A 26,710-nucleotide genomic window follows, 5' to 3' on the forward strand; every position below is an offset into this window, starting at 1 on the left:
TAAACGTATAATGAGTACGCGTTGATCGAAAACGACACTTTATTCACATATTAAACATTATATTTGCTGTACGAGCCATCAATTGTATGTCCGTTGTACTTTTAAGCACTTAAATACACAGTAGGGAGGCGTTTGATATTCTGAATGCAGACTTGCGTCAATGAGCGTCATTGCGTCATCGCGTCAGAGTTACGTGTTTCAAAATGGCGGCGCTCGTGTCCTTGTTATTAAGACCCAGAGCTGGTAAGTTTACTTGTTTAAAATATTTATTTATGTTAAACATTAAAAATAATAATAATAATGACACACGAGAACAGCTTGTAGAAAGGATTAATTGTATAAAACAATTATTATACGTTTACGGGTAGTTCGCGAAATCATTCAGAGAGAACGTTTCCTCCAAAGATGCATACTTAAGTACTAAGTAGTGTCCATGTGTAAATACTACAGCACTAAAGACATTCATACTGTTTAGTACACTAGTAGAGATGCTTGGTTAAACCTGCCTGTGAGTGTTGGAATTAACAGCTTGTCAAGTATTTTATTTATTGTGTTTTGCATATTTTTCCATTGTATCTGAAAGTTTAGACTGTAAATCAAATTTTAAATTAATGTGTTTATTTGAGAAAGTACTAATCATGTGAATGAACTGCATTATTTGACCTTGACAAGCAGTTGTTAATAATAATAATAATAATAATAATCATTATCCTCATCATCTTATTATTATTATTATTATTATTATTATTATTATTATTATCTTATACAGCAGCACAGCACCCTTCTCAAACCCAAGGTTGCTTTAAACAGACGACCAAACAAAAATATTAATATCAATCTGTTTATTTTTTTAGGTTAGTAATCCCTTATAATATGATCATGTGAAGCACACATCACTTTATTAGCATCTTTGTCACCAGTGAAGAACTACAGACTATCGTTTTGTAGTAAAATGATTTGTAGGTTCGATTCCCACCGTGGCCCTGTGTGTGCGGAGCTTGCATGTTCGCCCCGTGCTGCGGGGGTTTCCTCCGGGTACTCCGGTTTCCTCCCCCGGTCCAAAGACATGCATGGTAGGCTGATTAGCGTGTCCAAAGTGTCCGTAGTGTATGAATGGGTGTGTGAGTGTGTGTGTGATTGTGCCCTGCGATGGACTGGCACCCTTTCCAGGGTGTACCCCGCCTCGTGCCTGGGATAGGCTCCAGGTTCCCCGTGACCCTGAAAAGGATAAGCGGTATAGAAGATGGATGAAGGGAGTTTATCATCTTAGGGAGTTTTTCCTCATCACCGTCTCCACCGGCTCGCTCAAAAGGGATAAATTCACACCCTTCAAATCTGTATCCTATCTGTATATTATATGTTTCTGTAAAGCTGCTTTGAGACAATGACCATTGTAGAAAGCGCTATAGTAATAAAATTGAATTTAGTTCAAATAGGACAATTTCTTGTAATAGTGTTTCTTAAGTAGTGATTTTTTCCTTTAAAACAAAACTCTGGTTTATCCCCTGGAGGAAAAAAAAAACAACAACACCTGGCTTCCTACCATAATGTGTAACAAGGTTGACGACCTTTATAGAGGTTTGTGCACATGGACATCATGTCCTCTTTAATTCAGGCCCGGGGTTTAAAGCCAAAGCCTGAGACGATCATCACTAAACATGGAATTTGGGATCGTTATCTTCACCTTTACTCTGAAAAGGTATACAAAGAACTAGGCTATAATTTATTGTAGTTAGAGACTTTTTTTGGACATTCCAGCCCTGTGCATCCTCTACAGTTCACTTCAGAAGTATTGGCACCCTTCATTAAAGAGTGTGCTAAGTTGATTATAGATTTATTTGATCTTTTGTGGTGGTGTGTAATTCTGGTGATTACGGTAACTCCTCAATCCCAAGGCAGACCGTCTGGATGTAGTCACGCTCTCTTGGTCTCGTATCAGTACGTGTGTGTGTGTGTTTCCACAGGCTTTCTCGTATCGTCTCAGACGCCAGCCGTTCTCTCAAGCAGACCTGCGTCTAAAAAGTCTGGAGGCAGCAGCAAGAACCTGGGAGGGAAAAGTCCGGGTCACAGATACGGTTTCAAGAAACAAGACGGTGAATTTGAATATATAGACACATTCCTCACCTTCTAGTGTTGCGTTCTAATTCCTAACAACAGATGGATAAAGCGAAAAGGGATTATAATGAGACAAATGAAAAAGCACAGTATGTAAACACCTAAAAAAAAAAAAATCATCTGTTCAGGACAAAAGCAAATTACCCTTGATACATTTTTTTCGCCACAGTATGACAAGACAATTTGTTTTTACACCATGACGCACATTTAGAGGCTATTAAAACACATCTTAAACTAAGAATTAAAATCACTGACACCTTGTGCACTAATGTTACTTAAGTTGTAGGCTACCTGCTACACTCACAATAACTAGATGTTGCTAGGTAACCATTATATTCAATTAAAGATGGATAAACAACGAATAAACAACCAAGCCACAATTAGTCACATTCTGATGTTTGATGTGAACATTAACTGAAGCTCTTGACCTGTATCTCCTGGTTGTGCTGCTGCCACATGATTGGCTGATTAGATAACTGCAGAAATGAGCAGGTGTACAGGTGTTCCTAATAAAGTGGAAGGTGATATCTCTGGAAAAAGTGTACCGATAGATGATATCGCCGTATTGCCCAGCCCTAGTACTTTTATTTAAAGGTGTACTATAATATTTTGACGATTTATTGGAGCCAAAAAATGGGGGTTTTTTGCCTGACCTTTTCACCAACAGAATTTTAATTATAATTCTAATTAAAATGATTTTTAAAAAAATTCACAAACCCCCAGGACTCCTTACTTCCAGGGGAAAATATCTTCTGATGACGTCTGTACTGTACATTATTAATACACGTTTACTGTGACGCGCTGTGACCCGTGAGATCCGCGTCACGCCTGTGTTTAAGCCACTCCCCCACATGTTTTCTGTTTTCCTGCAATATTCACTAAACTGAAGTGTTTCATCCTTTTAGGAGACTTTGTTCGCGCAGGTAACATCCTCGCCACACAGAGGCTTATACGCTGGCATCCGGGAGCTCATGTAAGATGTTTGTACATGTTATGCTTGGTTTTTTTGTTTGTTTTTTTTTGGGGGGGGGGGTCTGATTGGCTGTACTATATTCTAGGATTTAGATTCAGGACGCCATGATGCCTACTCGATTATCTTATATATGTGTATATATATATATACTCAGCAAAAAAAGAAACATCCTCTCACATTCGACTGCTTTAATTTCCAGCAAATTTCTTAACGTGTAAATATTTGTATTAACATAAAAACATTCAACATCTGAGACATGAACCGGACAGGTTTCACAGACATGTGACGAACGGAAACGGAATAATGCGTCGATATTAAAAGGAACAGTCAGTACGTGGTGTCTTTAAGCGCTTTAAGTACTACAGTGCATCTCATCCTCATGGACTGCACCAGATCTGGTCAGTTCTTGCCGTGAGATGTTCCTCCACTCTTCCACCGAGGCGTTTACAAGTTCTCGAGCACGTCTGAGGGGGACACACGCGGTTACATGTAATTTTCCACTGCGAGGACGATCAGCTGTCCTTCCTGTCTCCCTGTAGCACCGTCTTAGACGTCTTACATTACAGACGTTACAGTTTATCGCTCTGGACACGCAGCAGGTCTATGGCGTGTTCACGCAGGTGAGCAGGAACCCTAGGCATCTTTCTTCAGGTGTTTTTCAGAGTCAGTAGAAAGGTCTCTTTAGTGTCCTAACTTACTGTAACTGTGACCTTAATCACCAATCGCCTGTAAACTGTTCATGTCTTAAGGACCGTTCCACAGGTGCGTGTGCAATAATTATTTATGGTTCATCGAACAAGCGTGAAAAACATCATTTAAACCCTTTCCGATAAAGATCCGTAAAGCTTATTCGGATTTTACAGATTCTCTGTAAAATCCTGAAAAAGGGGCGTTTCTTTTATTTTATTTATTTTAATTTTTTTGCTGAGTGTGCATACTTATTAAGATTGTGTGTGGCGTATCTCACGTTTCTCTCGACGTTTTGTGTCTTTAATGTGCAATAAAATATCGAGCGTAATCGTGGGTCCAAAGAGTAGTGCTTCTCCAAGAAAAGGTCGAATTATTAGATATGCTTCGTACACGGAGTCAGCTGCTGCCACCGATCCCTGCGGACGTGGACGGCCGACTGTAATAATACGTATTTTAATAGTAAAATGATAGTTATTTTTATATCACGCATGAAATGACTACTAGTTCTCACTGGAAGTCTCACTTTTCTGCCGCTGTATCTTAAATACAGTTGTTTGTGAATATAGTGTGCATATCGTGTACGGTCTTAAAGCATCGTCACCCCATGTAGTGAGCATAAACGGTGAATACGGAGATATTCGATGGCTTTAAAAATGATGGACGTTTAGTCGAATCTCCGGTGTAAAATATCAGCAGTAAAATTAGACACCCTTATTGTGGGTGAATAAATAACAACACTATAGGAGTTTGTGGTATTTGAATACAATTTGGTGATTCTAGCGGTTTAATACATTTAATAAATACGCAGTTATTCTGGAGTTTTGTTATTTGTAGATAAAGGGTTAAAAAAAAAAAAATCGTGACGTTTCCCCTCGTTCTAAAACCATAGGGCGTGCAAACTTTTGCATTGTAATATTCACTCTTCAGCAGATCGTCACTTGACCCTGATTTACGTGTCACCATTTTTTCTCTCTGACAGGTGGGCATGGGGACGAACAACACGCTGTACGCCCTGGAGGACGGTACGGTCCGGTTCACTAAAGAAGCGTACGTTCCTCTGCCTCGTAGCGCTGAAGCCTGGGGCGTGATCCCCAAACTGCCTAAAGGAGCCCTGCTCTACAAGTCCTTCATCAATGTCGTCCCCACCAAACAGGAGAACAACTTCAAACTAGTGGACATGGTCTGAGAAACGTTTACGACCGGCTTCCGGATTCCCAGAACTGAGAAACGTGTGAACGTCGGTTCCGCGGAGCTCGTCCGGGACGTTATCACCCGTGATGAGGAAACAGCTTTTTTTACTAAGTTATTTGAATAAATATCATACTCAAACGAAATCATTTTCACGAACCTACCTGATTTCTGGTTTATCAACACATTTCCATGTCGAGTTCCGCTCATAAGTTTGCATCCCCTGCATTTTTTTTTTTGGTATGAGAATTTGTAACACGTAAATTTTTTTAGAAATTATCAGCGATCGTAAAAAAATAAATAAATAAATAAATAATCCAAGCTTATCAGTATTCAACAATACATTTTAAAGTATAATATTGTGTATCCAGAGCGACAGTTCAGGGACTAAGAGTACCCTAGAGAACATTTTGTGAGAACCGGCTGTTTTATATTCTTGCCATTAATTAAAGGATATAAACAAGTAAAGAACCTGAGCCAACACACGCACATAAATTAAGACAAATAAAAACAAATCGTTTAATTATGAGAAAAATGGCAAAGTATGAACGGAGGAAGGGCCGGGTCTGTAAACCGTAAACAAATGCCTCGACTAACAGGATATTATGTGTTATTGAATATGTGCTCAATCGAGGCAGTTACATAAACTACAACGGAACCACGACGGGCGTCAAAAAAAAGTCATGTGACTTTGCCTCAGCGGTGGGATGGAAATGGTCCAATTTTTAAGTTAAATTCGCACCTTGGGTGGAAACATACAGTGCACTCTACTCATATTGGCACCCCTGGAGCAAAGAAAGCTGTGAAAAGTTGTCTTCTTTGTTAAATCGCTTTGCCATGATAACAGCTCGGAGTCTTCTCCTATTACGCCTGATGAGTTTGGAGAATACATGGCGAGGGATCTGAGAGCGTTCCTCCATACAGAATCTCTCCAGATCCTTCACATTTCGAGGTCCACGCTGGTGGACTCTCCTCTTCAGTTCACCCCACAGGGTTTCTATGGGGTTCAGGTCAGGGGACTGGGATGGTCGTGGCAGGACCTTGATTTTGTGGTCAGTAAACCATTTCTGTGTTGATTTTGATGATGTTTTGGATCATCGTCCTGCTGGAAGATCCAACCACGGCCCATTTGAATCTTTCTGGCAGAGGCGGTCAGGTTCTCATTTAATATCTGTCGCTACGGGTGCATCTCAAAAAATTCGAATATCGTGGAAAAGTTTCCTTTTTTCCCGTAATTCAATTCAAAAGGTGGAACTTCCGGATCTTCTAGATTCATCACACATACAATTTGTAAAGACAATTTTTCACAACCTCCTTTGCTCATATTTACCGATATTAGCTACGGTAAATGTCACACAAGCAGCTCAAATTCTCATGAATTTCTGCATCAAAAGAAATGTTATCTAATCTAGAGAGCGAGCTAGTCTAGTTCGTTATCTGATACTAAGCTAACTGACTAGACTCGCTTGCTCTCTCGATTAGCATTCGGTTACATCTCCTGAACATGTGAAACTTCCTGAAGTGTGAAATTCTTTATATTGGCAGAGGAAAAGCTCTTTAGACTTGGAAACAATTTGCTCTGCCTTGTAGGCAGTTTTGTCATGTTTGCACTCGATTGCGTCACTCTTATTGACTCTGTCCCGCTCTGGCTGAAGATAAATAGCATGAGGTGGAGGAGGCCGTGATTGTGCCTCATCGCCATGGAGATTTATTTCTCCGCTGCCGGCTTCACTGGTATTTTCTCTTTTCCCCCTAAAAGCACTTTACGCCCACGTTTGTCGCAATGAGAGTCTTGGACATGTGCGAAGCTTCTCTCGTGGTATAATGACTGCAAATGGAAAAAAAAAAAAGCGCGACATAATCATGCAGATTTTCACAGCGGCTCATGAACCAATGCTTCTGTGTCATGTTTTGAGAAGAATAAAAAAAAAAAAAAAAACCAGGGTGGCTGAAGAAGCTGCGTCAGATTCATTTTTCACTTCGCGTGATCGGTGTGAATAAGAATCTTATTGAAACCTCGCAGGAAGGTCGTCGGAATCCAATTACCCGGCTCTCGTTATTCTACTCGACATGATTACTATGTTCATTGCTTTATCAATAAGAGCTCTTTCCAGCTGGATACGTGGTCTTGCGTAAATGTCAGAACTGCACGCGGATGAATGACGGACGTTTTTCTGGCTACTCTGTTGCTTAGCGACAAACATTTTCACCTATCCGTGTTTTTCTATATGTATATTATGATATATTGAAGAATTGAGAGCTTATTTGTGACAAAGTGAGAAAAAAAAACAAAAAAAAAACATATATCGTGTTCGTGTGGTGTTTCGGTTCCTGACGGAGCATCAGAACAGCTGTATTGCTCCTTGGAATTGATGACACGTCTCTGGAGCTGTCCTGGAGCGATGTGCAACATTTGTTGGTGTTTGTGTTTTGATGATAACGATGACAATAATAACAACGATAATAATGAGTCTTTATTGGTCACGTATACATATGCACAGTGAAATTGTTTTCTTCACATACTCCAGCATGTTAGGAAGTTGGGGTCAGAGCACAGGGTCAGCCATGATACAGCGCCCCCTGGAGCAGATTTTGTATTTTGTATAATTAAGTCACTTTCAATTTATTTCAATGTAACTCTGTTGCAGAGTAATAATAATAATAATAATAATAATAATAATAATAATAATTAATTGAGCCCCAGAAGACTGTGAGCCAATTAAAAGATTGGTCAATTTTAACTTATTCGATTTTAAAACCCTGATAAACATCTACACTTCACTCACTCAGCACTGCTCTGAAGCGATATCTGAAACAGTGGAGACAAACGAGCGGCCCTGACCCAGTTTATCCGCCATGTTCAGTTTTAACGCCTCAAAGGAAACGGCGTGATTAACGTGTGGAGAGATCAGCATTTCACATCCGCAGAAACGTATTCCGGTACAGCTGAGCGAGCTAGACTAGCTAGACAGCAGGAAAGCTAGTTATGAAACTTAACACGTCACTTCGATGTTCTGTAGCGACTGCTTGTTGTGTTAAATATATCCCAAGGTGACGCTCTGGGTAACGTTTAAGCGGCTTCTTTGCGAGGGATCTAACTACGTAGCGAGGAACATGTTTGAATTAACTGCTAGCAAAACAAATAGCACGTGGCTACGTTAGCAAACCAGCTGACATGACTTTTGTTTCTATACTGTTGAGAACGCTAGTTTTTTCCTCACCAGACAACGTGTTCACTCTTTCACTCTTTACTCAAGTGTGTTTTGTGCTCTTCCCTTCATTGTTCATTGTTTACCTGATGAATAGTTTGGAATATTTAAGGATTCTTAGCGTCCTAAAGATGGACATTTGATCGGAAAAACACGGCCGTATCCCAGATTCTTTTCCCTAAGAATGTAGTGAGTGCTGCTTCAATACAAGCAATCAGCAACTCTTTCCTTTCTTTTATTTTTTTTTTTTTTGTTTTTTTTTTAATGGACGAGGCTTTAACCTGGCCAAGTGGCTTTAATTACCTCATTCCCAGAGAGGCATTTTACTGCATGCTAATGAAGACTCCGATGTGCTCAGTGCTCCGTTGCTGTGAGACAAACTAAAAGCCATCCAAATAGTTTAAAAAGAGGGGTGAGGGGGCAACGCTGTGCAGGACACAATGCTAATAAGTCACTGAGTACGACCAGCAAAAGAAATAAAGAAAGAAAGAAGGGGGGAAAGGGAAAGGGCAGAGTACAGAGGGAATGCCAAAGGCTGTTTTAACAGGAGGTAGTGAACATCAGCGTCATGTTATACACAAACGAACCGGGTTCTCAGAGGCCTCATGGACGGACCGTGACATGGATCTCGTGCACCTGATTCTCGTCCTGATCCTCAGCGCTCTGTCCAGCTGCTCCAGTGGTGAGATGTTCCATTCGAATTCCATTCACTAGACGTTTTATCTAACATCTATCTGAGATCTACTAAAGGATTCCTATAACAATGTTCTCCACTAGATGAAGAGTCTTGCCCAAAAGGAGCCCAGATAGACCGAGACGGCTTGCGCTGCTACTGGATGTCAGCGTCTACATTAACCTGGCAAGAAGCGAGGACCGATTGTCAGAACGTTAACAGAGGAGATCTCGCCGTGGTGGACAAACCGAGCGTTCAGAAGTTTATAGAAAACTCATTTCTGCTGTAAGGCATTGCTATATGTTTGACTCGTTCTTCTCATTGCTGTAAATATTGTAAATATTCAATAATCACGTACTGCAATCTTCTTTCCCGGGAGATTTGCCTACTAATCATATATATATATATATATATATATATATATATATATATATATATATATATATATATATATATATATATATATATAGCGAGGGACTTGTTCTCAGATGTCTCTTGGTTTGGGACAATGGACAAGTAGCCCATATATATATATGTATATATATATATGTATATATATATATATATATATATATATATATATATATATATATATATATATATATATATATATATATATATATATATATACATACATACACACCGTGAAGGATTTTAATGTATTGCACCCAGACATTTAGCTGTAATGTGATTTAAGGTTTCACAGACACTCACTCCTTATCAACCAAAAATGCTCGAATAGTGTAGATATTATATATTAATAGAGAATGAACAAAAACCTAAAAACAAATCAAAATGAATGTGATTTAAATATTCCATTACTGAATTTTACTCTTTTGCTAAATATCTCTTACAGCCAATTTTCTACTCGACAGTATGAAGACTTGTTTTCTTATTGAAGAATATACGAACCCATGGGGGATGTAAACGAACTGACTGTTAAAGAAATAAGTCTAAATCTATTGAGTATGAGCCAAAAATACTGTCCTTTTTGGTTTTTTTTTTTTTGGTTTAGTTTTTTCCCCCCATTTGTGGACCATACAGCCGGTAGTTTTGTTTGTCTCGTTTCGTTGCGTTTCGTTTTTGTTTTGTTTTTCGCCATGGAGGTAGTCACGGTGTTTATTTCTTTTCGGCCGTGCAGCTGAGGCCTGTTTCACGAAGCCGGTTCCGGCGGCTACTCGGGTAAGTTTGAGTTTAGTTTGAGCAAACTCTGGGTTTTCAGTCTCAAGAAGGTGGATTGGTTTTTATCGGGTTTCATCGCCATGGTAACTTGCACTACACGCAGGTTTTACTCTGGGTAAGAAGACTCTAACCCAACTTGGACCAATCAGCTGCGAGCAGAGTGATATAAATCTGACACGTCGACGTTAACCCTTCAGTGATTGTAGAGGTGGTTCACTGTTTGTCACCTGGAAGGGAAAGAACTTTTAGGGACAGACACAATCCCCTGGCTTTTCCCAATGACCATCTGTGCAAAAAATATGGATTTGCAGCAGACGGTATAGTTTATCTCTGCCAGCGTCTTGAGCCGCATTTATTTCTATTAAATGAAATGACATGAAATATGTTGGAGTTATAAATTTTCAGTCCTAATTGAAAACTAATCCTACTAAGCGTCAGTCGTTAACCGATTGCAGGGAAGGTAAGCCTTCAGGAGAGTGTTAGGAGAGGTAGGAGGGTGCTCTTCCAGACAAGGTCCTGTACTTGAGCATCAAGGCCTTGTATTTGATGCGGGCGGCTACAGGAAGCCAGTGGACGGAGATGAAGAAGGTTGTGACATGGGTTCTCTTGGGCTTGTCGAAGATGAGGCATGCTGCTGCATTCTGAATCATCTGAAGTTGTTTGAAGGAGCTGCTGGAAAGCCCGAGAGTAGTGCGTTTAGTAGTTGTCATTTTCCTTCTATACAGGTAGTTGCTGTAATTGCCTACTCCTCCTTTTCAGAGAAGCCCCCGGATTGGTCTGGCTGAGAAATGGACTCACAAGTCTTTTTGGTGCTGCTAACCCGAATCATGAAGACCGAGAGCGAGGGACTTGTTCTCAGATGTCTCTTGTTTTGGGACAATGGACAAGTAGCCCATGTAACCAAAAGAATCACTTTATCTGTGGGAAACTGATATCAGGTAATGCAAACTAACTTTCTGAATATATTCCTGCCGACGCAAACATGGTTGGGCTGGGGTTACAGTTCTGCTAACCTTAAACTTCAGCTAGGGATAGAGTTGACCTAACTTTAGGGTTGGGCTAAGGGTTAGAGTTGTGCTAGGGTTACAGCTGAGCTAGGGTTATGGCTGACCTAAGTTGAGGGTTGGCCTAAGGGTTAGAGTTGTGCTAGGGTTAGGGTTAAGCTAAGGGTAGGGTTGTGCTAGGGTTACAGTTCATCCAGTTTTAGTTTTAAGATATGGTTGCGATAGTGTTAGGCTTTGACTAGGTTTAGCGTTAATCTAGCATTAGGGTCTGGCTAGGGTTAGGGTTGAGCTATGTTAAGGTTGGGCTAGGGCTTAGGGTTGAGTTATTGTTGTCTTAGGGTTAGGCTTGGGTTTGGATCGGGTTCAGCTATGGTTAGGGTTGGGCTAAGGTTACAAGTTGCCTGGGGATAGTGTAGAACTAAGGTTAAATTGGGCTAGGGTCTAGAATTGAGTTAGTGTTAGGGTTGTTAGGGAAGGTGGTGGGTTATGGTTGGGCTAGGGTTAAAATTAAGCTAAGGTTAGGGCTGGGCTGGGGATAGTGTTGAGCTAGAGTAAGATTGGGCTAATGTTTAGGGCTGAGTTATGTTTGGGCTAGGGTTAGGATTTGAGCTATGGTTAGCTTTAGGCCAGGGATAGTGTTGGGCTAGGGTTACGTTGAGTTAGGGTTTAGGGTTAGGATTATGCTAGTCTTGGGCTTGAGCTGGGGATGCACTTGTCCTCAAATTAGTGTTTGCATAGGGTTAGTGTTGGGCTGCAGTTAGTCTTGAAATTAAGGTGAGGGTTAGGCTAAAGTTAAGTTTGGGCTAAGCATAGGGCTGTATTAGTGTTAGAGTTGGCTTAGACTTATGGTTGAGCACGGATTGGGGTTAAGCTAGTGTTATGGTTGTATCAGATATAGGGTTAGACACATCTCTATTTGGCTTCTAAGCAGAGTCTGCTTTGAACAAATGATTGAATGAAAGACTTTTGACAGCCCTTAAATGGAAAATGAAGAAAAAAAAAACCCCACTAGAAGTAGGTCAATTATACTGCCTGGGTAAAATCGCAGCGATCTTTCCATCTGATAAAAATCACTAAACCCGAGTTTTTCTTTCCTCAAGTGTATTTGCCATCGTTGGACAGCTATGTCATTGGAGTGCCGGTAATGTCCGGTGTATACACACGGACCCAGTTACATCCGCTGCCTTCACCACCGGACTTAAAACAACAGAGAGCTGAAGTAAGCACACACGAAGTGTATAATATACTAACTGATATAACTACCCATGTATATTAATCACGTAGCGTTGTGATACCGATTTTTGATCATGTTTTCTTTTGGCCTTTTGCACAGCTGAACTTTCCTATGCAGTAATGCTTCTAATCTTTATCATTGTGTGTATGATTTCTTTTTTTGTGCTTGCACAGATGATGCTGTTCCCAGGAATCTGGGTCAGTCATGGAGGCCAGGTGTTCACTATCGAGTTGGTAGCTCAGCCCAGTCAGCAGCTTACCATGGCAAGAGTTCAGATTTTACGGCCGTACTGCAGCCCGAACCATCACTTAGTTCCCCCAGGTACCTGAGGATTAAGACATTATGTTCATTATGTTCTAAAAAAAAAAAAAAAAAAAAAAACATATACGATGAACTTGTTTTAGCTGAGAAGCTAAGATCCGAGGCTCAGTATGGCATCAGGCTGGCATCAGATATTACTTGGTAGCTCTTGAAATGTAGTTATTTGTTTACTTATTTATTTATTTCAAATGAGATTATGTAATCCCAAAACTTCAGACACACACCATTGTGAACATTCCACTGAAACCACTGAAAAGGTTGTTTATTTAAGATAATGGTCATACGGTGTGTATAGTTCATCAATCCTCTGCGTCAGGCTGCAGCTCCATCGTCAATCCGTTCACCTGCTGCTCGGTGAAGCCTTTGTGCAACACCACCGGTGGCTGTCCAAGTGCACAGTACTGGTGCCATCTGGTGGAGAGCTGCCTACCAGTCGCCAGCCCTTGCAGCCCTTATCACTCATCCGCCGATGGACACGTCTTCACTCTGCCGCCCCGCTACACTGCAATGACTCCTTTCTACCACATGGTGGCAGACATAGCATTGGAAATACCTCCAGCTTCTGAGCCTGTCCACATCGAGGTAAGCAGACATCCGTGCTTTACATTTTGCATTCGTCTACCTTAAAGCTCCGTGGTGAACACTATGGCGTGCATGACATCTACGTGTATAAGCCCCTTGTAACAGCTGAAATTAGTCTGCATAAACATTTCTAAAGTGTCTCCAATGTCATTTTGAATAGATAATATTACGTGACATTGTGATATGATTTATACCGTATATGCTTTATGAAGTTATGCATGTAACTCTTATTACAGTTATTATATAATGTTATAAATACATTGACGATAATACATGCAGTCATAACACAACCTGGTGTATTGTATGCTGTATCGCACGGTATGCTGTACACGTCCTATGCGTACTTCGTGCACACCGTTATAGTGCATTATTAACATTGTGAGGTCGTATATAGATATATTCCTGCTGTCTGAACTGTTATATTCTGCCAGTCATGTGTGCTGTATAAGGTTATATTATCAATGTATTTATAATACATGCAGTGATAAGACAACCTGGTGTATGTTGTAATGCATTATAACTTGTCTCCATAGCATATGTGTACTATATACACTGTTATAGTGCATTACAGTATTTGTCTTATCAGTGTTATTATAATGTTAATTAATTTGACGATATGAAGTGTTTTATTATGCCCGTTATGTATGCCATGTGACGTGTCATAAATGCGTTTAATATTGCTTAATGTATGCAGTCATATCACAACCTGGTGTAGTTCTTGCATTATGACTTGCGTCCGTAGCCTATATGTGATGTATGTGCGGTTATAGTGCATTATGAAATAGATCTCGTTAATGTTTAATGTTATTGTATGAGCAGTTATCATAGCTAGTTGTGTAATTTGACAATGTGAAGTCATATACGTACGGTATATACGTATATTCATGCTATTACGCCAGTCGTGTATGCTATATAACATGTTATAAATGCATGAATAAAATACATTTTGAATGCCTCTTTACTTTATTTATTCACACAGGTCATGTTTAAAGGGAAAGAGTTCCCCGTGTTTCCCGACGATATTCTTGCCGTTCAGCACACTAGAAAATCCGGAGAGTTCCTACTATGTACGAGCGACTCTGATTCCGCCTGGCGCCAGAGCTACATCTCCGTTCCCGGACCTGAGTGGGGTGGCTGGGTAGATGTCGCAGTGTCTGCTCTGATAGATGAAGGCCACTGGTTGGACAACATGTCCTGCGACCTGCGTCTGATCTACGAAGACCTTGGACATCTCTCTGGTCCTTCCGCAGCTGTGAACAGCACGCCGAGTGAAGCCGGTATCGACCTGAGCACACCTAGCAGCGTTCCGATCGACGCTCAGACCCCAGTGTCAGGAATGCAGATTCTCTATCCTGTACCTGGCAAAGAAAATCGAATTCATCTACCAGTAAATATCCAAACGTTAATTATTATCGAGATCCTTTCAGGAAGAAATGCGACAAGCTCATGGTCTGCCCCGGTGTCCAGGGCAGGGGTCCCGTTCGGAAAGTCCTGTCCAGCGGAGATTTCTGAAATTCAGGTCGTTTGTCAGAGGGATTCTCCCGAGACATGGTTCTCGTATGTGTACGTCATGCCCACTAGCCAAGCGGAACAAACTCTGAACATTACAGCGTCGAACCAGCTGAGCTCTCAGACTCTGAGTGTGAAGATTCAAGCTCATATTATTATCACAGGACTGAGAATACAACCGCAGGGGTTTCATAGAGTTCTAGTGGACATACCACAGGTACACTTATATATACACAGTACGTAGGAATGGAAAGAAACTTTAAAGCTTCCATTTGTCATTTTTAAGTGTTTGTAGACATAATCATTGCGATAACTGAAATGATTTATTTTAATAATTATTTAAATCGAAAGTTCATTCAAGATATTGATACCTGGAGACTTCCTGTCTCTCTGTCTACAGATGTTCACCACAGCAGTGGCCACTGGTTCGTCTGTGAAGTACACCTGGGTTATTGATAATCTCGTCCAGTTTGCCCACACAGGCGAGGCATACAGCGTCACGTTCAACAAACCAGCACAGTACACGCTCGAGGTAAACACCAAATAAATAAACATCAACTGGAAACCTTATGGCTGGAAAAGTGCAGCATTTACCGTGCATACAGCTATGTTATTTTCCCTAATAGGTAACAGCGGAGAATCCCGTTAGCACTCAGTACACAGAGGTCAAACTCACGGCGGATGTAATGACCCCGTTAGACGACCTCGCGTTACTGTCCAAGAAGGAGGTTGTTGCGGTAAACACCTCAAACATCTACACCGTTAGAGTGAAACTGGATGTCTCGATCGGTGTCACAATAAGGTTAGCACTCTTAATGCTTTTAAAATGTTCACTGGTGGCTTGGCGGTTACGGCTCTGGGTTAATGATCGGAAGGTCGGGGGTTCAAGCCCCAGCACTGCCAAGCTGCCACTGCTGGGCCCTTGAGCAAGGCCCTTAACCCTCTCTGCTCCAGGGGGCGCTGTATCATGTCTGACCCCAACTTCCTGACATGCTGGGATATGTGAAGAAAAGAATTTCACTGTGCATATATATATGTGATCAATAAAGACTCATTAAAATGAGCTCAATTAGATTTGACTTAGATCATGGTCTTTTTGGAACACCACAGGTGGGATTTTGGTGATGGTTCGCGCTGTGTTAATCATACACTCGTCGCTCCGTTAGCAAGGAACGATGTACCTCTGGACCGGACTGCAACGCAGATATACTTGCAGGATCATGCGCATCATGTCTACACAACACCAGGTAAATACTCTGAGGTGATATTACAATTTAATGTCATTTTTACGTCAAGTAAAGAAACGGAACAGGCTCGATTTGTCGTATTCAGATTAGGACATTATGTCACAGTATGTACAGATTACGTCCATATACACAAAGCTATAGCAATAGTTGTCATGACAACTATAGTAGAGTATAGTGTATGAAAGTCATACACTATACTGTACATAATGCCCAATGAATACATCCGTAACCTTTTATAACGCATTAAGGCGTTATACACATTTGTCTAAATATTTATGAAAACACATGACACTTTAGAGCCATGTTCATTGTGTGCTATGAATGAATTGCTTGCATTCTGCATTTTATAGAGTATATAGTATTCAGAAGACATTTGATCACCATAGACACTATTGCTGCCTAGAAAGTCACCTTAAGCACGTGTATAATCTGACTCTGAACATGCATATCTTTCCCTGTGTACATATTGACAAAACCGTTAAGCCAACTCTGAATATGACATCATTTCTTATGCCACTGGAGCTCATAAAGTCTTTTATAAAATCCTGCATGTAATTCTAACTATTTATAAGCATTTATAAGTAGGTAAATCCAAATAGATGGTAATAACAGAATGATCGCCTGTAGTCATGTCTACTACGTAACATTTATGTCTATATACTGTGTGTTTTTCGTTCTGTAAAGGCGACTATACGCTGAGGATACAAGCCCGAAATAAATATGACTTTATCCAAACGGCTGTGCTACTTAAAGTAAGATCTCCACTGACCAAACTGTTAGTCTTATCAAAGCCATCTCTCCCCAAAGTCAATCAAACCATTCTTTTAGAAGCCTCATCACAGCCGTCTTCATACGGAATAGCTTACACATGGAACTTTGGAGATGGCTCGTCAGAGATCGAAGGACCTCATAAGATGACCGGGCATGCTTTTAAGAAAGCCGGTGTGTTCAATATTTCTGTTTGTTCCAACAACACTCTGTCAAGGCTGGATTCCTGGATGATTGTGGAAGTTTTCGAAACTATCTCAGGTCTCCATCTGAGGTATAATGGCCCCAGTGAACTCAGATCCATCACGGAAATCAGCGGAAGCGTGTCTACGGGTACCAATCTCAGGTGGACCTTTGATCTCGGTGATGGGACTGTGGTTAAAGACCTTGAGAAGAACTCGATCTCGCATGTCTATAGGTCTACGGGAAACTACACTGTCCGGGTAACAGTCGGGAATGCTGTGAGCAGCGCGAGACAGTCTATCAGTGTAGAAGTTTATCATCTTGCTGTTATGGGAATCCTGCCACTAGAATGCTTGGTGAGTGGAAAGGAAGTAAATCTTCAGGCACTAGTGACCGGGAATGTTTCTCAGCTGACTTTCCACTGGAGTTTCGGAGACAGTACTGGTATGTCAGTGAAGAAAGGAACGACAACTGTTGCTCATACCTTCTCAGGTACTGGGAGATACCTTATCGACGTGACCGTCTATAGCCAAGCAGGATCTGCTCGCTATCAGATAAATAGATGTGTTGAGAACTTAATTACAGATTTGAACCTGCACTCAACTGTAAACGTTGCAGCAGTGGGTGAAGAGATATGTTTTGATGTGTCAGTGCTTCCGACCGGTGGTGAAAGCTACCGATTTCTCTGGTATAACAGCTCTTCCTGTGACTGCCCGATCAATGGGACATCACATCACTGCTTTGTTTTTTCAAAAGAAGGCATGCATAAAGTTACGGTAATCACGCGAAACCAGGTCAGCGAGAAATCTGCGACGACGACGATTATCGTCCAAAGACCTATAGCAAAACTGTCTGTACAACACAATGGTGATAAGGATGTGCTTACCGTCAATCAGTCCTATTACTTTTGGACTGAACCAAGCCAGAATAATGTTGCTATCGAGTGGGACTTTGGTGATGGCTCAGTGAAGAGCGAAGGCCAAAATCCGTCCCATGCTTTCACTTCAGCTGGTCAGTATCATGTCAGTGCTTCAGTTTTTAACGCAATTAGCAAAGAGATTGTGGGTGTTGATGTAGACGTCCAAGATCCTATACGTAACGTAATCATTCACACCAATCAGCCGTTTGCAGAAGCAGACCGAGAAGCGGTTTTCACAGTTTCAAGCAACGTCATGGATGACGTCGAATTTTATTGGACGGTGGACTCCCTGACTCCTTTAAAGCTTGGGACATCAGAGTACAAATATGTGTTTCCCAAAGCAGGGATCTTTCACGTTAGAGTCGTAGTACAGAATCTCGTCAGTAAAATCGAAACCTCAACAGCAGTCGAGGTTCTAGAGAGAATACAAGATGTCCAAATTACAAGCCAGATTCTTAAATCTATGAGCTATTTCCCCACAAACGAGACCATCACTTTGAGCGCTACTGTAAACCGCGGAACCAGCTTGGAATATCGGTGGTTAGCTCATCAGGATGGATTTAACGATATAGTTGGTGTTGGCGAGGATTTTAAATTATTCACAAGTCACCCTGGTGATGTGTCTGTCAGGCTTATAGTTGCCAACGTTCTTGGTAAAGTGCATCGTAATTGTTCTTTAAGGGCAGTCGAACGTGCTTCTGGTGTAAATATCTCATCAGCGTTAAACGTAATAGCAAAAGGAAAACCCGTTAAGTTGGCAGTGACTATGAAAACTGGGACGGATCTTCGGTATGTTTGGTTTTTAGACACTGATCGCTCTCCGATTAGAACAGATGTACCTTTTGTCCTCCATGTTTTTAATGCCGTCGGTGTTTTTCAGCTGAGAGCGTCAGTGGGGAATGTTTTGGGTTCAGTCAATGCTACCAAACAGCTCACAATTCAGGAGCCCGTTTCAGAGATCGACTTTGAGGTAAATGGGCGATCACATCCCTATTTTGTCAAATCAAACAGTGTCCTGAAGTTCCATGGATCTGTCAGAAGTGATCGAGGAGATGATCTACACTGGGAGTGGACGGCCATTTTATGTGAAGGAAGTGCAGTTGTTTTAGGTCAAAATCACACCATCAGCTACTCCTTTATGGATGCAGGAGATCATCGAGTAACTCTTAACGTCTCAAATGAGATCAGCTGGCAGTCTGTGTCGCATGTAGTAACAGTACAAGATGCCATTAAAGGTCTTAGTCTAAGAGTCAGTGATGCGATCGTCTGTGAGAATGATCCAGTCACTTTCACACCGACCATCACTCAGGGAAGCGGTGTTTCATTCAACATGGAATTTCCAGGAGGGAATGCATCCCTAAAAGACCAGGAGGATTTTACCACCTCATCCCTTCCTGTCGGAAATCACACCATCAAAGCAACTGCTCGGAATCTTGTTAGTGCCTTATCAGCAAACATCACCGTGAAGGTGGTAGAACGAGTTAAAGGTCTTCATTTGGTTGACTGCTGCTCTTCTGTCTTGGAAGCCTCAAAACCAGTCAGTTTCAAAGCATCAGTAAGAACAGGGTCCAAGGTCACTTACCGATGGAATTTCCACTTAGATGGATTCAAGACCTTACGACAAACCGGTCCAAATGTCTTGTATTCTCCATTTGGCAATGGATCCCTCTCTGTGACAGTAGAAGCTAGGACTGACTTCTGTTCGCAGTCCATGACGGAGACAGTACAAGTTCAGTGGCCGGTGAAAAACGTGAAGCTCTTCATCTTATCTGATGGACCTTTTGTACATCACAACATCACATTTTTTGCCCTCATTGATGGCGGGAGTGACCTTTTGTTCAAGTGGAACTTTGGTGATGCTAATGAAGGGATCCGAGTTACAACATCCAATACGGAAGTCTACAAATATAACGTGGAAGGAAGATTTACGGTCCGAGTAACTGTTTTCAATAACATCAGCCAAGTCTCGGCACACTTCCCAGTTCTGGTAAAGAAACTGGAATGCACCCAGCCTCGCGTCACCCTCATCCAAGAACAGGCGAAAATTCCTAAATCAAGGCACAGCTATTTTGAAGCAAGTGTGGATCTGAATGATTGCGCTTCTTACAAGACAAACTACCTCTGGGAGATCTTTACAGATCCAGACTGCATGGAAAGGAAAGTCTGTTTAAATAATTCAGTGGATGTTACCACACCACTCCTGACTCTCCCAAAGCATACACTAGAAGTGGGGGACTACTGTCTAAAGTTTACTACTGGGTTTGAAGGAACGCCATTACATCATTACAAGACTACAGGGTTTTCTGTAGTGAACAGTCCATTGGTTCCCCTGATCAAAGGTGGCTCTTTCCAAATTTGGTCAAACAAGAAAGACCTGATACTGGATGGAACTGAGTCTTATGATCCTGACGCTACAGATCAAGAGAGTGATCTGTTGAAGTTTCAATGGGATATTACAATGGTGAGTATTATGGGCCCCCTCCCCCCACCCCCACCCCCTTCCTTCAACTTTTCCACATTTTGTAGGGTTACAACCTGGAACTAAAATGGTCTTGATGCATGCTAAATTTACAAACGAATACAAATGTTTTTGCATATGTATTCACACCCCCAAATTAGTTTTTGTGCAACCAGTTTCTATTAGAAGTCACACAACTGGTCGAAAGGCGTTCGCCTGTTTGTCATGTGATCCGAGTGTAAATACACTGAAACAACATCATGAAGATCATGGGGTAATTAGATGAAGCCTATGATGATGTTCTGGAAATGTACAGTAGCAAGCAAGTTTTGGTTCTAATATATATTAGATTAAAATAACTCGTTGAATAACCCTCAGAGCACTATTACCTCCATTACTAAAAGAAATGGCACTCCTAGAAAGGTTGTCTACCAAAAAACATCGCCTCTTCAAATGTTAGCATTGTGTAAACGTAAATCAAATGCCAAAAATCCCAATTCAATTCAATTCCATGTTGCAACACTACGAAATATGAAAGGCAAGTCACTGTACTGTCTTATTTGGTTGCTTTTATGAACCAATGCAAATACAAAGACCATCAGAGCATAAAATAGTCTTGTGCATCCTGTAGTGTATCCTAGTCTAACACAGATGTTAGATCGAAAATGAGTGTGTTTATGTTTAAAGGAGCAGAACTTCAGCACATCTCACTACCCAGCGTCCTTCCTTAATCATTATCCCATTGAACGCAATGGCAGCAAGCTTATTCTGCCCAGGCGTGTCCTAGAGCCGGAGAGCGTGTACCACTTCACACTGACAATTCAAAAACCTGGTAGATCACCCATCTGTACTGTTCAGCATGTGAGTACTGTCCATGATTACTCATCGAATAAAGTGTATTTCTGATTTATTTATTGTTTTTAAAAAACTGTTTTATAATGCATTAATGCACCGTAGTTTTCAGCAGTGTCTTGTTTATTCAGGTTCAAGTACGTGAAGCAGAAATGCTGCCTGTGACTGTAAAGTGTGTATCCTGCAGATCGGTGTTTTCTCGTTCTGTCACTCACAGCCGTCCTCTTGCATTGACCGGAAGCTGTTCTCTGTGCAATGGCACTGTTCAGGTCTTATAAACACATATTTATGCATAAAATGTATGGATTTCATTTATCACAGTATGTTTGCATAATAATTCATTCATTCAAAGTCATTTATAAGCATCGATGAGGAACTCCTTTTTTTTTTAAATTCTCCATCCCCAGTATAATTGGACTGCAGGAAACACGAAAGGTGCAGTTTTACTTCTGAACGAAGTCACAACTTCAACGGGATACAGCTCTACAGATCTTGTCGTCAGACCTAATACACTAGAACCTGGATTTGAGTATATATTCAGTCTTAACGTGTCCCAACCAGCTACTGGACTATGGGGATTGGCGAGCATTGCTTTAACCCCTGAGCAACCACCCGAGGCTGGCAACTGCACCCTGTCTCCAGAAGATTCGGTTCAACTTCTGCAAAATGTAGTTTCATTCAACTGCTCAGGTACCGCACTATGTTGTAGACTTGAGGGAATTCAAGTACTTTTTTTGGGCAAAAGTCACCTAAAATGCTTTATTCATGTCATTTATTAGTGCAAGCTGCTAGTTTGAGTTATATACACAGGGGTGTGGGTGGGGGGGGGGGGGGTGATGGGGGGGGGGTGGTAATTTTCCTAGAACAAAGTTGAGTTATGTGCGATTATGACCTTGGACACAAGAGTGATATTTTTGCGCGATATTTGCTCGAGTGAGTGGCACTAGGAGACCTGAAGGGGTAAGTAATGCATTATGGTCAGCTTATCCTTCAAACCGTGGGCATGTTTTCTTTACAGGTGTGTACATTGAATAAACAAAATCATTGGCATCTTAAGTACCTGCCTACCGGACCCTGATTACTTATAGATAATGTTCTCTGAGTAAATATTAGCCTCAAATCACTGACTCTGAAAACATTCCAAAATCAAGCAGGAATAGTTTACTTCAGTCGGTTATTATTTACTTTTCCATATCTACAGGCTGGGTGGATGAAGATAGTAGCTCTTCTCAGATGATATACGCTCTTCAGGTAGCACAATGTGAGAGCCCGGGAACACGGTGTCCATGGATAACGCTATACCGAGGCACACAAAACACATTTGGCACGCTGGTACCCCTGGGCAGTACAAGACCAGGCCACAATGCTTCCATTATTACTGTAATGGTGACTGTTGAGGACAACATGGGAGCCAAAGTCACTGCTATCAGAAAGTGTGTGAGATGCTGCTGTTATCATTAACAAGAACGTTTGCTGTTAGATTTGCTGCTTAGGCATTGTATATTTGAAATGTTCAGCTGCCCTACCTTATCAATGAATAAATTATGCAGGAATCTACTAGTCATGGTGCCAGTGAGTGACCAAGGCACAACGGAATGGTTGAAGAAAAAGAGTCAGGAGGAACTGTGTGCTTTATTGAAACAAGGCAACCCTCAGGATCTTATACCATATGCCACGGCTCTGACCAGCCAGCTCAATCAGGTGGGTTTCATTGCTTTGAACCTGGGTTTTGATTTCATGGAGAGAAAAAAAACTGCTGTAACTAACAAGACTAATTTTAACAGGGGTTCAATTAAGGCAAAATCAAGGGAACAATATTCGCAGTATTCGCAGGAGCTTGCATTGTTTCAAAATTACCACAGATGTTCCACGGTTTCGGGGCCAAGACGCATCATGTGACGTCATCACAACACACGTTCAGCCAAAGCTCACTTCGATTCACGTGCGTCGAACATGAGCAGAGCTAGAAGATCTCATTTACCAACAAACATCACTGGGAAAGACTGTGCACGACAGTTTCGTGTAATTGCAAATTCGCCAATTCAAATAGTTTCCCTCAAAAAATGCCGCAAATTTAGAAACAATTGCCGCAGCAAAATCGGGCAGTTTTCCACAACACAAATCACAAAGAAACACAACACAAGTCACAATCACAAAGAATCTCTGCTAAATCCTGTATGGACTGATTATATCCGTTCATAAGGACATTGTAGACAAAACTGTTGTAATGCATTCTAACACTATAGCATAGTATCTGGTATAATATTCGTTCTCAAACACACCCATAATACCCAAAGGCACAATACAGTCAATACGTTTACATGGACAACGATACTCCGATATGAACCCGATTAAGACGATACTCTGATTAAGAAACTAGCATGTAAACAGAGATTATTGATGACCTTAATCCGATTAAAGTCACACTCGGAGTAAACACAAATGGAATTAAGACGTGTGGAGTATTCCTGTTTTAGTCGTGTTATGGACGTGCGTTACAGACGTGTACACACCTTAATCACACTATTAACGTCGTGTGAGAGTTTTCACCGCATTGTACGACAGGACGCGTACACACACGGCAGCGCTCGACCGTTTGACGCCAAACAAGAGAGCACGGCTGCGTCCCAAACCGCGTACTCACCTGCTATATAGTAGGTTAAATACATGCATCTCAGCTACTATATAGTAGGTAAGTACGCGGTTTGGGACGCGGCCCACGTCTTCAATCAGTCGTCTATTTGTACGTACAGCACGACAAATAATTAACCGCACTCGAAGCTTTCGTAAAATTAAAAATAAAAACACCCAAAACTGTATACGGTCCCATAACGACGACCAACTGTACGTCGATGCGTGAAATTCTGGAGGGACGTCGGACGGCGTGGCGCGGTGACGTGATGACGTTATTCGCTCTATGTTCTATAACATGTACAACCTGAACATGAAAGGAATATTCTAAAAGCGACTCAAGTAAACACCTCAATCAGAATATCGTCTCATTCAGAATAAGGTCAATAATTAGATTACTGCTGTCCGTGTAAACGTAGTCAACAAAACATACACCTTTGGTTAATTGTTTTCAACTTATGCGTTCTTATTATAGAACATTATGTCCGGTAATTACAGGCTTTAATTGAAGTGAGCTTATGTAAATGACTTCAGTTTCATTTATTCACTACACAATACCTCATGAAGCACTCTAGAATTTTTACATCGTTAACTACAGTATCTGTCTGCTTTTTTCACAGTTAAAGGCGACTAGCATACAGGAGGTTAAGGACAAAGTCCAAATACGAGGCAATGTGACCCAGGCCTTGGCCTCTCTCTCAGTGTCCTCGCTCCAGGATGCAGCACAGATCAGCTCAGCTTTGGCTCGTTCCACGGTACGTCTCGTTTCATTCATGATAACTGAAACGACAGGCATCATGAAATGGTGGCAAGGTTGAAAAATCACCAAGGGCTTAAAAAATGTACTGAACAAAATAAAGAAAGAGAAGAAGAACATCTAAGCCGCCTCGGTAAAACGTGAAGGAGTAAGATTTAATGAAGAAGCAATTAATTAATAACTAATAAAGACTGCACCAGTAGTTCACGAAGAATTTTCACTCTGTTACAGGCCATTACTTCCGAGATTCAGTGTGGAGACTGTAACTCTCGAGTCGTGGAGGCCGTGAGGAAGATGATCGACGTGATCAGAGCGCAAACTAGACAAGGAGATGTCACTCCTGTAGAGACTGGAAGCGATATTCTGAATGTTTTAAGTATGAAAATGCCCTATCCATGAACGTTATGATCAAAACCATCACCTCGTTAATCTGCTCGTTGTTTTCTGTAGGTAGCTCAATGTCTGTTCGGAATCCAGCAAACGCTTCAGGTTTACTCTCCCGCCACGCTCAACGTCAAGACACCGCAGTATCGGCGTTTCACCAGGTCGGACAGCTAATGCGCAGCTTGATGTGGTCACGGATGCCTGGCGAGGAAGCTCTCTCCCTCAAAGCTCCACGTATCAACGCGGTAGGCAAACGCGGTGACCCGACTTCAGACCTCCTGTGTACCGACCCGTCCGGCCCCTGCCAGTTTCACATCCCCCCGAACCTGAGCGCACAACTCAGGGCTGAAAGACCAGAAGTCGTTCAGATTCTCCTGGTTGTGGAGAGCGAGGAGATCCCATTCGTCTCCAATGCAGATCCACCAATTTCTACTACACTAGCTGCGATGGAATTCACCACACCGCAGGGTCTGCCGATCCCCGTTGCGAACCTGACAGCGGAACGTGCCATACGTGTGACTCTACAAAACAAGAAGATGGAGGCTTCGGGAAGGGTTAACGTCACTCTGCCATCGGAAGGAAGTGTGAACTTCACGGTCAGGGCTGTAGAGACGGCGCCGAATACCGGGCTCTTTATCGCCTTTAACTTCAGCTCGATTCAAGGTAGCATTATCATTTTACAGCAACTGCACACCGACAACTTCTTTATTTCTTACCTATTCATGTAACTATAAGAGCGAATACATTTCTACCATATACTAGGCATTACAACGTATTCTGTAAGATAACGTCTTATGAATAAACTTTCCGCGAAGCTCCGATCTATCATAAACAATGAACCCATTCACATCACGTCATAACGCGTTCATGAAGCATTGTTATAACTATTTACAGCGATCTTTACGAAACTTTAACATGACGCATTATAACTAGTGTCCGTAACACGTTACATCACCGAGCCCTGCTTTGCATGGTGCATTATGAGAGGACATAAAGGCGATATAATGTCTCATAAGCACTAGTTAACCATTTACTGTATAAATGCCTCATAAATGACACGACCAACTGTACTGCCTGTGTATAATACCTTATGAGTGCTTTATAACATGTCATGAATGTATTAATATGGCCTTCACGGAAAGGGTGTACCAATTTATAATGCATTACGAATACCAGATTCAAATACGTGTTTTACAGGACATTTTGGTAACACTTTCTACGAAGGTCACAGTTATAATCAACTATGAACATATTCATATTATGTCATAAAGCGCTCATAAGGTATTATATACGTCCGATTGTTTATGAAAATGCAGTAGACGTTATAGCGAGCAGTTATAAGCTTAGAGCAGACTTTCTTCGGTATTGACGGGATGAATTATAAGCACTGATTAGTAACAGCTTATAAGTGCATCCCAAACATTGCTATAAACTCTAATGCCTTTTCATAAATAATTATAACAGTGTGCATAGTGCCTTATGTATGCATTATGATCGGTAAGAAATGTATTCATAGGTCATTATACTTAGAGCCTTCATAGAAAGTGTAGAAAGTTATTGGATAATCAACATCAGTAATTATGTATGTTTGATGGTGTACATTCTTACTGTGTGCGTGTTCATTGACAGGAAGTGCCAAGTCGAGCTCTGGAAAAGTCATCATCGTCGTATCTGATGAACGAACCTTTCAACCACCCCGACACTCTCACGTTAAAGAGCTCTCCTTCGCTTTCTCGAGCACAAGTCCTTCAGTGGAGGAAACAGTCTTCCTTACACCAGTGTAAGTTCTGTCCATGCAGTCAGTGCACATCGTTTTGCATTAACGTGCTGC

At 41.5% G+C, this 26,710-nt stretch overlaps 2 protein-coding genes across 2 annotated transcripts in view; both read left to right on the plus strand.

Moving 5' to 3' along the window:
- The first annotated feature begins 153 nt into the window (after positions 1-153).
- Positions 154-5,112, plus strand: mrpl27 (mitochondrial ribosomal protein L27). The gene is made up of 4 exons (XM_017484467.3): positions 154-243; positions 1,965-2,093; positions 3,021-3,088; positions 4,758-5,112. The coding sequence occupies exons 1-4, from the start codon at positions 204-206 to the stop codon at positions 4,962-4,964; spliced, it is 444 nt and encodes a 147-aa protein (XP_017339956.1). The 5' UTR covers positions 154-203; the 3' UTR covers positions 4,965-5,112.
- A 3,684-nt stretch (positions 5,113-8,796) lies between these two features.
- pkd1b (polycystic kidney disease 1b) overlaps positions 8,797-26,710 on the plus strand; it is a 33,973-nt gene continuing 16,059 nt past the window's right edge. The window contains exons 1-20 of the mRNA XM_053685189.1: positions 8,797-8,857; positions 8,953-9,133; positions 10,790-10,968; positions 12,135-12,253; positions 12,442-12,589; positions 12,906-13,171; positions 14,151-14,897; positions 15,081-15,212; positions 15,307-15,482; positions 15,791-15,927; positions 16,612-20,258; positions 20,943-21,116; positions 21,239-21,376; positions 21,515-21,797; positions 22,309-22,540; positions 22,658-22,808; positions 24,359-24,493; positions 24,727-24,871; positions 24,946-25,542; positions 26,509-26,659. Of these exons, the coding sequence (XP_053541164.1) occupies positions 8,797-8,857; positions 8,953-9,133; positions 10,790-10,968; positions 12,135-12,253; positions 12,442-12,589; positions 12,906-13,171; positions 14,151-14,897; positions 15,081-15,212; positions 15,307-15,482; positions 15,791-15,927; positions 16,612-20,258; positions 20,943-21,116; positions 21,239-21,376; positions 21,515-21,797; positions 22,309-22,540; positions 22,658-22,808; positions 24,359-24,493; positions 24,727-24,871; positions 24,946-25,542; positions 26,509-26,659 (7,799 nt within the window). The remainder of the gene's footprint in view (positions 8,858-8,952; positions 9,134-10,789; positions 10,969-12,134; positions 12,254-12,441; positions 12,590-12,905; positions 13,172-14,150; positions 14,898-15,080; positions 15,213-15,306; positions 15,483-15,790; positions 15,928-16,611; positions 20,259-20,942; positions 21,117-21,238; positions 21,377-21,514; positions 21,798-22,308; positions 22,541-22,657; positions 22,809-24,358; positions 24,494-24,726; positions 24,872-24,945; positions 25,543-26,508; positions 26,660-26,710) is intronic.

The sequence above is a fragment of the Ictalurus punctatus genome, chromosome 13 (assembly GCF_001660625.3).
Source record: "Ictalurus punctatus breed USDA103 chromosome 13, Coco_2.0, whole genome shotgun sequence".
NCBI lineage: Eukaryota > Metazoa > Chordata > Actinopteri > Siluriformes > Ictaluridae > Ictalurus > Ictalurus punctatus.

Coding starts and splice junctions, on each gene's coding strand:
- mrpl27 (XM_017484467.3), top strand. CDS start 204: ATGGCGGCGCTCGTGTCCTTGTTATTAAGACCCAGAGCTG. Junction 2,094..3,020: donor CGGTTTCAAGAAACAAGACG/GTGAATTTGAAT, acceptor TCATCCTTTTAG/GAGACTTTGTTCGCGCAGGT. Junction 3,089..4,757: donor GCTGGCATCCGGGAGCTCAT/GTAAGATGTTTG, acceptor TCTCTCTGACAG/GTGGGCATGGGGACGAACAA.